The sequence below is a fragment of the Haliaeetus leucocephalus genome, unplaced genomic scaffold (assembly GCF_000737465.1).
Source record: "Haliaeetus leucocephalus isolate CR32 unplaced genomic scaffold, Haliaeetus_leucocephalus-4.0 Scaffold202, whole genome shotgun sequence".
Classification (NCBI taxonomy): Eukaryota; Metazoa; Chordata; class Aves; order Accipitriformes; family Accipitridae; genus Haliaeetus; species Haliaeetus leucocephalus.
The window spans coordinates 710,716-724,246 of NW_010972638.1; the positions used below are offsets into that span (position 1 = coordinate 710,716).

Here is a 13,531-nt window from a genome sequence, read left to right on the forward strand (position 1 = left end):
CTTAGTTGGTCCCAGCCTCCCACAACATGCTCTCCAGTCCCAACCACAGCCGGCATCGGCGCCTTCCCGGTCTGCACAGCTGGGCCCCTTCGTCTCCCAGTGCCGAAGTCCTGCTCATCCTTCGCGAAGCCCTGCCCCGGAGAGCTGGCCTGTCTGCAGCGCGCCCACCTCCTGGCCCTGTAACCATCTGAACCGGGGCACTGCCAGAGCATCCCAGGTCTCTGCTGCTTCCAAGGGAGGAGAGAGCTGTATGTCCCTGAACGGTGGGGAAGCAGCTGCAGGAAAACCCAGACCCCATGTCTGCAAGTGCTCTTCAGCCCACCAGTTCAGATGCAGCCTAATTAAGTTTGCAAAGAGCTTCCCTACATTTCTCTCCGCTAAGGCAGACTTGTACACGGAAGCAGATAAACAGCACAGAATGTTTCCTAGAGGAGATGGTACAGCATCTCTCCAAACAAACACTACTTGCAAGAGGCAAATAGTAGCAAGGTGATACCCAACAGTCTTGGATTTCTACCAAGGCCGGGTTCCAGGCTTGCAGTGCACAGGGGAGCTTATGCTCTGTTCTCACACCTTCTCTCAGTCCATGGACGAGTTACTGTGACAACAGGCTGCTTGCACATATGCATCGAAGCATTTAGCACATTCTGCTCCACACACCCAAACTTGTCCTTTAATTTCTGGGTGTCACTTCCTGAGAGATTAGCATGCTCTGTACAGCAGGTGAGGTCTGTTCCACCACTGAAATCAGGTGGGAGAGACAGTCAGGGTCTGCCACAAAAGGTAATTCTGAAAAATGCAAGGGAGTGAAGGTCAGGGGAGAGAGACATGATAGCTCAGGGTGAAATGAGCCCAAATTGGACACTGACACTACCACAGGACTGCCACATTTCAAGGTGTAATACATAAATGCACGTTTTACAGTGCCTGCAACCTATTCCAAACAGTTATTTTGTCTTAACTACAGTTACCAAATGTTTCTCTGCAATTTTAATCAAAGCTGCAGGTCCTTCTCCCAGTATTTCCCTGGACCACAGCCTCAGGACTACTCTGTAACTAACCCAAAGCAAGAATGAGTTGTGTTCAAAGCGGAGGCACAGGCATTCCAGTGCCAACTTGAGCAGAAAGTTGTCCAACGATTGACAAACTAGGTCCTGAAAAATTAATACTCGTATTTAATTCCATATTTTGCAAATATTCCCTAATGATATTACTGAGATTTGTGTGTGCAAGCTTAGCATGTACAGACTTACAGCCCTACAAGCCGCTACTCAATGCCCATCCAAGAAGGGATCCCACCGTTGAGGCTTCGGTTCCTCACCAAGCACATGGAGGCTGTCCACACTTTGAATTTCTCTTATTAGAGCAGCACAGCTCCCAACAGCAAGCATGTGCACACAAGGAGAACAAGACCGATGTGAATCCAGTTTCCTGCAGACAGGGATCAGAATGACAATCAATTCCAGATCAGATGTTAACAGCTCCTTGTGCCGTAGCACTAACACCTCCCACACGCTGGAAATGCCTTGTACGAGACATCCCAGGCTGGCATCTGCCTTGTTCGCAGACACATGACGCTACAGTCATCTCCTGAACCACTAATATGCCTCCTCTTGTTGTTTCAAGAAGTAAAATGGTAGCATGTTACCACCGAGAAGATTTTCTGTTAAGTGCAAGATCCTATATTTTATCTTACTGAATTTCATGCTATTTCTGTTATGCCAACTCATCCAGCTCTGGAAGTGAAATGTTCTCACCTCATAAGACGTCACAAGGAAACATTAGCAGTACATTTCAGTTTACTTTTGGCCACAGCTATTACTGAAAGCATTTAACAGGTGAAATTGTTAATCAGCTAGTGACAGATGACAAATTTCCAGTGTTCCCCCACATTTCCTCCAACTTTACTAATAATTTCCCACATGACACTGTCCTGAAATCCAAGCAAACTGGAACAACGGCATTTCCTTATCCAACACAGTCAATCAATCTCCTTTAGCACAAAAACATTCCTGGATAAACACCGTTCTGTCCTACCCCTTTTCCCATCTTCCTCCATCTCTTGCTTCCTTCAAAATCTGTTTTAAAGACTTTTATCCTTGTGAACTCAAGAGCACCTTAACCGGGCTTGCCCAGAGCACTCCCACACACAAGGTTCACCATTACCTCATTGAAATCTTTGCTAATGTACCAGTAATTTTCTCTATTATTTTTTTCAGCAGGCTGGTGTCATTTGTTTGTTGGCAGCTGCAAGGGCAGGGCTGCCCCCAGAGGGAGGTGGGCCAGGAACCCAGGAGACCCCACAGCTGGCAGGGCAGGGGCCTTGCTGGCCATGACTCGAGCAAGGCCAGCAGGACAGACCCAGAGATGGTGGCCAGGTCCAACCAGGAGTCCAGCTCATAAGGCCCTGCACAGCAATGGGGCAGGTCTCAAGACAAGCCACGAAGCTTATGTGGAGGTCGGGCTTAAGGCCAGATCTAATGATCACTGGGCATGAGGCAGGTCTGAGGTCAAGCTGAGAAATCAGCCCATGGGTCAGGATTTGGATCAAGAGGGCCCACGGCCAGCCATGGGCATGACTATGACTGGAGACAGGGACTCCTCCAACACAGTTCAGGCAGGGACTGAAAGCCGCAGCTTAAATAGAGTGCCTGGGACCAGCGGTGTGGGAGGAGACCCCAGGTGAAGCTGGTCAGGGACATTAAGACATGTGAGTGTCCTCAGGGCCCTGATACTGTTCTCCCCAGCCGGCAGTATCAGTCCTGCCACAGTCCATCCATCCAACATCGTGCCTGTTTTGACAGGAACTGTTCTGGTAGATTTGGACCTTCATCTAATTAGCTTTGATCTTATCTCATTCCTATTGCTTAATAGCTCTATATCCTCTTTCCTTACTCTTTTATTTGTACAGCTGAAGAATCTACTATTACTCCTCTTAACATTCTCAAGGTCTAGCTCAGCCAAGTTTTTGGCAAGTTGCTCTTACATTTATGTTTTCAGATCCCCCTGATACAGACTTTTTTTTGCAGATGAATCCTAGTCTTTGTTCTTTGAGAGCTTTGATTATTCCTAGAGGCCTGGGGACAATCATATTTGGATTCCCTACCTGCAAGATTTCTCTTTTGCCAGGAATACGTATTAGGGCAGGTTTTTGTAGCTTTGACTGAAAAAAGTCCCTCAAAATTCCACCTCTATTTTAACACACTGAAGACAGTGGATTCCATTTACTTCACTACATTTTTCTTCTTTATTAAATATAAAAATCTAGACTCTATCCTTATTACCAGGATATCTTACACTATCATTGTCCAAAGCAATGTAAAGGTATATGTTTTTGTCCTATCTCTCTGTTTCTGCACACACACTCATGCATCACACACACCTCCTACCCTCAGTTTTACCCTTACCTTTACCTTTCCTTAAAGCACAGACATGCTGCTCTGGCCTGTTCTCACCCGTTAACAGCCGTTGGACCGACCAAATCACTTGGCTCAGCATCTTCCCCTCTGCACTCATGAGCTGGCATTTCTACTCCAAATATCTCAGCCTTATCTCACTGGCCACCATCACTTCAATCAGCAGAGAAGACAGCCTCTTCTCAGAGCAGTCTGCCTGCTTTGCTGTTGCTTTCACCTGTCCACCTGCCTCCTCTCTTGTGCTCCTTTAGGCAAAGATATGTCAATGTCTGTCTGATTTTCCTCCTCTTGTACTTAAACTAGCCATGCAGATAGCAGCCTATCCAAATAATTTCTTGGTTTAAAGCCACTTTGATTTCTGAGGGACCAGATGTTTGGGTAGAGTCCCTTGACCAAGCGCTCCTTCTCTGAACGCTTTCAGTAGCTGAATAGCAGGTGACTTACCAGCAATGGGAACCACAACTCACATGTGCCTGGGGCATCACCACCCCAGGCAAATGGCTTTAGCTCCAGCACAAGCCACAGGGGCATGTGCCTTCTTCCCTTGTTGATGATGCATGTCAGGCAGCTCATGCTCAGTGACCTGGTACTCTCTAAACCCTGAACTACAGGGTACTTGGGGGGACATGCTGAGGAGGAGAGGAAGGAGAATGGGAGGTAGACATACATATGGGCTGGGCATGCTGAAAAACACTCACTGACAAACCACCTCTTTTTCTGTTTCATTTTACTCAGAGCCCTACATGCATACACACTGTGAAAGACCATCTTCCTACATCACTTGGAGACAGATCTGCAGTCTCTCAGGTACAAGTGCTGCCCACCCATGGTACCTGGTCACATACCCAGGTGACTCTCCACAGCACCTCTGCAAGCATGAATGAAGCTCCAGGTGGCTGCTTGACAAGCAGGAGTGGGAGTGTAGTCCCACCGGTCTGAAGTTCCACCAGTGCCTCCGCTCAGGGAGGCAGAGACATTCCTGTGCAGAATCACTGCTGCACCTTGAGATCCAAGGGGAGGCACTCCCACTGCCCAAAGGCAGGTCTACACACCATCATCTCGTTGTGGATCTAGAGACAAGGAGATTTGACTGGCTGGTGTTTGCATGCAGGTTCTTACACCCACAGATCTCAGACTACCGACAGCTGGGAGGACCACTTGATGAGCTTGATCCTCTGTTGGCAGAACGACAAGGCCTGTTTCAACCACAGAGAAGGCACAAAAAGATTAATTCCCTGAATCCAATAGAAATGTCACACCACTTTCAGTAGGATATAGGGTATGGTGTTAAAGGAGGTGCAGAGAGGAATAAAAGTGTGTAATGAAGTGATGGGATCGATAACTAGAACTGGGATCTCCTCTCGGGATGTCAGGATGATAGAAGAAGGATCAACTCTATGGGAAGATGGGCAAAAGCAGAGTTCTCCAACTCAGTAGGGCCAGAAGAAATAAATTTAGAACATACAGAAGGTTTGAGTTATTTACCAAAGAAACTCTATTTAGGCTCCAAAGGATTTCAGTTCCACGGACAGGAGATATCTAAGGAGACCCTCACTGGGAAGTGAGAAACTTAAGTTTCTGCCTTGGGGCCTGTAACAGAGGTGGGCAACAGGACATCTTCTTTCAGAGTCAACAAGCACTGCAGTGTCTATGAACTGGGACCTGGGAGGGAAGTGCTGACCCAGAGGCACCCTTAGAGAAGAACTTGGCTCATTTAGGTAGATCAATATGCAGCTCATGCCCTTTTCCCTCAAAGCATGAAAATACATGCAGGTTAAAGGAACATCCTAATACTGTCTCCAAAATGTCAACCCTGAAAGTTGCTCTCTCTGAATTTCAATGAAGATCACAATGAATTTCCTGATCTGCTCTCATCCTTGACACAGTCATCTGCAATCTGTTCCAACAAGAGTCTAGTCAGGTATCTGCCATGCAACCCTGCTACCTTCCTCAATCAATAAACACAGTTGGAGATGTCTGCAAGTCTGATGTGGCTTTGTTCCCCAGCAAAGTATAGTCAGGCCAAACCCTTTTCACCAGTGCACAGCCCAATCAGCTGTTAGGCTATACTTAAACTCAGAAGGTAGACACTTGCCTTTCTTTGATCTTGATGAGAAGTGGGAGAGCAACATCATGTCCATACAGCTAAACTTTCTTCTGTGCATAAACATCATGGCCTTATCCAAACTACCTTCTGCAAACAATCTGTACCTGAAAACTGTGCCCGAGCTTTGTCTGGAGCAGTAAAAGTCGGCAAAAGCCAAAACCACACTAGGGGACATGCCAACAACTAAACAGTATGGACAACTGGAGGAAAATGCTCATACCTCTGCTCCAACTTCAGTATCTAAGCACCATCTGTTTTTCACATTTCACTACACAACTTCAATTTAACCCAAACACGTAACATTCTCTAAGAAGGCATCCAGCAAACGTGAACTCCTGGATACAGGAGAGGCTTATAAACCACATCAATTAGTCTATTCTCTTTTTTATTTAGCATCACAAAAGGACAGGGCAAACAGCCCCTGCACACTCAAATGGCTCCAGAGTACAGCTCCAAGGCAGCACGAGAGGGAGGAAGGCGGAACCTTCTCAGTGGAAGTCCCAACTCATCAGATCTAATCACCCCGAAAAAGGGGCAATATCCCATTCAAGTCTTCACTGTCATCAAGCGTTTCCCATCAGCACAACAGAAATACATTTGCTTCACTTCTAATGAGCCCAGAGTACAGCTGAGTTCACAACACCACGCTCAGACAGGAGCCTTCGCTGGCCAGGATAGTGGAAAGGCAGGGGTGACCAGCGCAGTAAGATGAAGCACATACAAAGATAATTTGAAGGAAGAATACAAATGAGCATTGGGAACACAATCTGGAACTGCAGACTGGAGAGCTAACAGCTGAACCAATTCAGAGGCAGGGGGAGAAAAGCTTTGCTGATTAGATCCTGCAGTGTGCAGGTTCATGCTGCTACCAGTGGAGTTCCACTGCCACTACACCCTCCATGGCCACAAGACCAGGTCCCAAAGGCACCTAATATTTCATCCACACTGAACTGACATGCAAGTGTCCCAGAGCACATGTGACCTGCCACATACTCATCACAGTAGACACAGAGTTAGTGGCTCACTTATGGAACCCAAGCATCCTTTAAGGAGATGCCTAAGGGTGCAAAACCATATACATTTAAAACTCTCAGGAAGGACTGGGATTAGAGAAAAGACAAGACTTTACAAGTGGGTTCAGGCTTCCAGAAACTAGTTAAAACTAGTTGCTGTGCAAAACAGAGAAGCATATTTTATTGATTTTCTTTTCTCTTCTACAACTTTGTTTCCAACTTCACAATCAAGGTTTAACTCTCACTTACCAGAATCCACCTGTGTGAATTTTAAAGCTCATTTAATATGCAAAGTGAACTTCGCTGAATCTGTCAAATCAGGGCTACTTCTCTCTTAAGTAATAGATTGGAAGAAAAAAAAATATCCAGATGTTCTCTTCAGTTGCTTTCCACTGGGACAAGTTCAGGCGTATCAGAAGTGCTTCCCACCCAGTCCTCAGGCTGGGAGAGGAACGCTGCCCAGGCAGCTGTCAGTGGCAAGGGGTAAGCTGTGGGGATATACCCCACAACAGCAGGAGACCCATTAAGTCACAGTGACCTCCAAGAACACTGTACTGTTTGGTGCACGCAATCCACAGCTCCTCCTGACACCACTGTTCTCCAGGAACAGCAAATTCCTGTTAGGTGGTGACTGGTACTGGAGACTGAGGGTCAGGAATGCCAGGGCTGAGTCACAGCCATTTTTAATATTTTCTGTTGGACTAGAACAAACGCATGCAAATTACCGTTTTCTTTTGAAGTCTCCTAAAATGTAATGCGGGATTGGAGGTTCAGATCAACAGTCATGCTTTCTTGCTTCATCACTCACTGTTGCCTGCAGAATACCCTGCCACTGCAGCAATCTCCACAAAAGGGACCAATGATTGCTCTCCTTACAACAGTACCACACACTTACCATGGATCAGCGTGTCTGCTACTGGATGGTAATGCACTCAGTAACATAAACCAACACTTGAGATATAATTCTTCAGATGCATCCATCACCCATTGCAGAGAATGGGCAAACTCAGATACTGCTAGAAATTTAAAATTAGTACTTCTGAATTTCCAGGGCTGTCCAGTGCATCTGCTGAGAGACACTCAGATCTAAGAAAACAGCTTACCTTGCCGTGGATCATACTGTCGCATCTGCACCTCCTCAACACATTCTGCCGGGAACCAGCCAGTCCTTCCTTTCACGGTTCCTTCCCAAAAGCCACCTTCACCAATACTCAGCACTGTGGGAAGAAACAAACAGGTATGTGAGAATGAGCAGGGCTCCCAGGAAAAAGGGAAGGCCAGAATGACCATCATATAGTGTTAACACAGTGGAAAGACAAAAGGGCAGAGCACAGAAAATTTGTCTGGGGTCAGGTGTCGTCTGGAGGAAGAAAGCACCTCAAGAAGCCTTCAAAAGCTTCTTTCACCCACATCAAGAAGAGAGACAGTGTAGACAATGGCCTTCATGCAACCATCTGCTGCAAAAATGAAACCAAACTGGTAGCATCCATCTTTGTAAGAAGGATTGTTAATGGGGGACCCAGACATAACATAGGCTTTGGTAAAACCATTTCCTGGAAACATGCTACCTACTGCAACTTCTGACATCCTCAGATCAACAGAGAAGTAACAGCCCCATAAGGAAAATGAGGTGCAGAGAGGGAAAGAAATTGGCCAAGGTGACAACACAAGTCACTCTGAGAGCTGGGGTGTCCTGATTGGCCTGTGTTCAAAAAACCAAGAGCTGTTTCACTCTAAATGACACAGCAAACAGGAAGGTACTTCACTGTCACAGCAAAATTCTCCCAACCCATTAAGCCTTGTTTTTACTTGCTCAAAGGTTAGAGAAACAGAAAGGAAGTCTTGAAATGTGCTCTGAAGATTAAATGAATTCAGAGTCAAGGAGATTTTAACAGAGAATCATATCAGGAGCATCCTCATTAAACCAGGGAACTATCAGCTTGAACTCCTCACCAAGTGCCAGCTGAAAAAGATGGTTTTCAGGTAGCCAGGATACAAACTACTGAAGAGCTACAGACAAAACCAGCACTTCTGATTACAACTGAAGGATGAACTGGGGTCCAAAGCAGACTAGCCAGCACAGTTCAAAGTTACAAAACAGTTTGAGGTTTCTGCTATGAAAACCATTGCCCGCAAATGAATGTTTGATGTCAGCTGTCATCTCCTAGTTCCCTGCAACTGGATCCCCCACACCTTATGCTAGCAGGCTCTGCATGAAAGATCTGGATTGTTTTGGGACATTTAAAAATGCATCAGATATGACCATTACGTTTCCTGTGGCCTCAGAGAAAACGACTGCCATTCCCAGAGCACCCAAGAGAACAAAAATGTACAGTGCAAGAGAGAAAAAAGGGAGGTGAGAATCATTACGAAATCTTTCTGGATATTCCCCATTTATATATTATAACCAGAGTGCCTGGATATTACCCCTGTTTTATCCAGAAAATGGCTGATGCGCACCTCTCACTTGAATTCAAGCACTTACAAGGCAAATTAATTGCACCATCCTGATCCAAGGAAGCAGAGAAGGAGAGCAGTTACATATGTTTTCAGGTTAATGTGGCTCACAACACTTTCCTAACTCTTTGTAACACAGTGGTCTCTCGAACAGATTGTGAATTAATGTGTTCGATGTAATCCACAAAATGCTACAGATCAAGAGAAACTGCTGCACATCACCCCAAAGTGGTAAGCTTTTGATACATCCTTTGAAAAATATAATGGTGTAGCATTTGTAACAGCAATTCATTTGACATCCAGACAAAAAATAACGGAAGAATCAGCATTCTGGGGGCCCTGCTGTCAGCAATCTCAAAAGTATTCCCTCAGCATTATCTGGATAACAAGTTCTTAAAAACAAGCCCACCACATCAAGAGATCCCCTTCATTATCACAGAGATGTGGGGTTCCTTGGGACTTGTTTTGAAACTTCAGGAGCCATTATAAAACCCCTTGGTACAGAGAGGGGACACTAAACTGGATTCTTAAGCTCCCAACAAATCCCTGGACAACAGGTGAAGGAGAAGGCTGACATCATGCCTATTTTAAACTTGCATAATCTTATCTTACGCTTTTTTCCTATGGCTGTTTCTCCAACTTTGTAATCATGACTTAACCTTGTGGCTTTGATAGCAGAAACTTCATCTTCATTTTAAGCTTGCCTACGATCTGAAACATACTCAAGTGAATGTGACAGTTAAAGAAAGAGCCACTTCTCCCAGAGGCAGAGACCGCAGGTTTGCAGGCAAGTCTCGGGACCTGACCCAGCACAAAGGCAGTGACCTTGGAGGCTGCTGGATGCTCCCTCCAACCATCAGGCAGGCCCCCATAAAAGATGAGGAGCCTCCTGTGGCTGACTACCGAAAAGGCCCTTTGGCAACAGTCTGACAGTGATGAGGCAACCAGCAAGCATGGGGAAACCTTACTGTCTTGTTCTCCTAAGGCTGCACTGCAACCAGGCAGAAGGAACAGAGCTGATCAGTAGTTATTCAGCACCAGATGCAAGAAACCACCAAGCAAATGAGACCACTGGTACGACATGATCCCCAGCAACGAGATCTTCGATCCTCAGTAGGAACAGCGCTCGAGATAAACTCTTTGATAATAATATTTATACCACACGGCTATGCAAATATCCTATGGCTGTGCGTGCTGTCAGAGCCACACAAACAGCAATTATTGCTCATCTTCACCATAGCACAAGGATTCCGCACAACTCCCAGTATCCCAACACTCCTCACTTTTTTACCTATCACCTCAGAACGGGCTGGGCACTCTGCAGAAAGCACAAAAATGCCTGGTTTGAAAGGGTAAGCCCCCAGTCCCAAAAAGGCATCCTCTCAGATTACCTCCCCATGAAGACACTTCCTCCTACAGCTGAAACATGGTGAGGCATCTGTCCTGAAGGCCATAAAGGGCTGTGGAGGCTAGCATGCTTGACTCCTCTCTCCTGGATGTCTCTGCTTCACATCTGCATGGGGAGGCAGCGGGGAGGCAGAAGCACTGCGCTCAAATGACTAGACTGCTGCCTGTCACCTCTGCATCATCCTGCTGTCCTCCACCACCCCCCAGCATCCCTCCCTGCACCTTCTTCAGCATTCAGGCTTCATGCGTGTTAGCTGCACTGCTTTCTGCCCCAGCTGGTAATCTCTACACAAATCACTGTGTAATTAGCTCTCTTCATTAGTGCAGTGGTGCCTTCCAAGTCAAAGACCTCTGAGGAAAATGGTTTCTTTTCTCTTTTCCTGTTTTGATCCAAAATATCAGCAGCCCTGACCACACAGGAGTCCTTGTGCTCTTGGTATGTCCATCGAGGCCAACACCTCTGGGAAACTCACTCCTGCTGCTCCTGGATGTTCACCACCCACCCCAAGCAACATGCAGAGCTGGAAGGGAAAGTTGTCCTTCCCAGGTAAGGCAGACAAGTGCCAGTGGTGGGAATACAACATAAGGCTTAACTCCCAGGTGGCAGATATACGGGACTTTCAACTCAGGAAAAAAGAGCGTGCGATTACGCACATGGCAGCACGCCTTACCCCCAACATGGACCACAGTCCTACTGCCAGGCTGGGACTTCTATTGCTGGTAACTGAGTGGACAACTCTTTCTTTTTTTTTTTCTCTTTTTTTTTCCCCCAATCAGTTAACAAATAAACACCTGAATTACTATGGTATTTGATACCCTGACTGGCAGAAGGCACAGACACATCCACACTCTACCATGTGCTGCTACCTTTCCAATTCAGCTCCCTCCCAATGCTTCACAGACAGCATTGTCAGATTTATCCCTGCACCCACCACAACAGTGCCCATGTGTCATTCATAGCTAAATCCAAACACCAGAGTTACTAATAAATTAAGCACTGCTCCATGCCAACCAAAGCAAATTCCCCAAAGAAGAGGAACTTCATGATTGCCTATGTCTAGGCATTAGTCCTATAGGAAGCAAGGGAAAAACAAACAAGCAAGCAAGCCTGATTTACAAGCCAAACAGGAGACTCATTTCAGTCTCTTCTCTAGATCTTTTCTTGAGATGCAAATGCTCCTGCTGTCCACAGGTTATGATGTTGTCACAACTTGGAATAGACCCAAATCCCATAGCTTATTTCCACTGCTCTCGTCCATGCTTTAGAAGCTCTGCTAACACTTCCCAATGGAAAATTTTCCTCTTCTAGTACTTTGTATTTCCAACTTCCAAACCAGCCCTCTGTGGAGCAGAGCTCATGCAGCTCTCCAGAGCCTTCTGTTCTTGTATTGTTATGCTTGGCTCTTCAATCACATAGTAATCCTTTTTAAGATTTGCTACTTCTGGAGGATTGGAAGAACTGAAATTTCAGCCTGTCTGGCATCAAGCTGAACACCGATTTTAAGTAACAGCAAAATGAGTCTATTCTAACGAAAGGAAAAATTTGAAGTTGCCCACTTTTCACCAGTTTGTCTCTGAGGATGTTACATGAGACAACATAAAAACCTTGCTTAAGTCAACATTAACAACATCCACTGCTCTCCCCTCATCCAACAAGCTAGTCACCTCACTGTAGAAGGCTGTCGGCTTGCTTAAGTGAGATTTCCCCTTCACAAATTTAGGCTGGCTACTCCCAATCACCATCTTGCCCTTCATGTGTTTGGAAATGGTTTCCAGGATTAGTTGCTCCATCACCTTCCCAGGGATCAAGGTGAGACTGACAGCCTCCAGTTCCCCACACTCTTCCTTGCCCTTCTTGAAGACAGGAGTGACATTTGCTTTCTTCCAGTCATCAGGAACCTCTCCTGGCCACCATGACCTTTCAAAGGTAATCAAGAGTGACCTGACAAAGCCATCAGCCCACTCCTTCAGCACTCAACCGGTACATCTCATCAGGCCCATGGACTCGCCTATGTCCAGTTTGTTTGAATGTTCCCTAACCTGATCCTCCTCCACAGAGGGTATGCCTACCTTGCCATGGGCTATCCCACTGGTCTCAGGGACCTGGGATTGCTGAAGCCTGGTCTTACCAGTGCAGGCTGAGGTGAAGAAGGTAGGTACCTCAGTCTCAGTCAGTTCACTCAAACTTTTCTTGCTGTATAAACACACAACTTCTTCAGAAATGAGGTACAGAGAGCATGAGCTTTGGGCTGGCAGGAAGAGAAGCAGATGGGTGCCAAGGAGCTCTGAAGCTACAGCAATTCACGCCTGGCAGACCAAAAGGACAGCACTCAAAGCAGCAGCTTGGATTCAGCTGGACTTCAACAGGGCCTGACTGGACACGTGGATGCCATCTCTCAGCAGTCTCTCCTGACAAGTCACTCCAAAAGCCTGTTTCATTTTCTTCTGCAAAGTCAGGCCCTTCTCCTTCAGCGCCAGGCTTAGAACTCACCTGTGACAGCCCTCCTCTCCCGTGGGGGCCTTAGACTGAGTGGGCAATACCACAGCAGCCAAGAAAAAGCCAGCGCTGACAGGAGAAGAGGAATAAATGGTCTACTGAGGACTACGAATCATTGATGCAAGCTGGGCGAGTCATACACACAACCATCAGCTCTGAAGGTCACTGGTAATTTCAATACCTATAAACATGGTAATGAGGCGTATACTGAATCATGTTGGGATGCGCTCATGAGATGCTTAAATATGCTTTGAAGAAATTAACAAACAAGATATACTGGGAAAAAAAATTCTTTAATGAAGGAATTTATAGCTAATCAACTCTTGATCCCAGGCCCTGGCCAGTCAAGTCCCACTGCCATTTCCCAGTGTCGTGCTATACCGCTGTTTGCTCCATGGCCTGCACAAAGAAGCCCAAGTGACTGCCACATTCTCGAGTTGTGCTTGCCTGCAAGGATCCTTTAACCTGCTGCTACAGGACCCCAACGTAAAAGCACCGCAGCAGCTGCTGAAATCATCTTGGCTTTCTCTCAACCACTCCTGAGGGTGCTCTTGCTGGCTCCCTCTCTACTCTCGTACCAAATGCAGACATTCCTACCTTCCCCTTTGAGGCACAAATCCACCTTCCACTGCTG

The 13,531-nt window shown here is 46.4% G+C and overlaps 1 protein-coding gene across 1 annotated transcript in view; it reads right to left on the reverse strand.

Moving 5' to 3' along the window:
* Positions 1 to 13,531, reverse strand: part of SHANK3 (SH3 and multiple ankyrin repeat domains 3) — a 198,959-nt gene that overhangs the window by 136,217 nt on the left and 49,211 nt on the right. Inside the window, exon 2 of the mRNA XM_010566063.1 lies at positions 7,640 to 7,753. Coding sequence (XP_010564365.1) covers positions 7,640 to 7,753 — 114 coding nt within the window. The remainder of the gene's footprint in view (positions 1 to 7,639; positions 7,754 to 13,531) is intronic.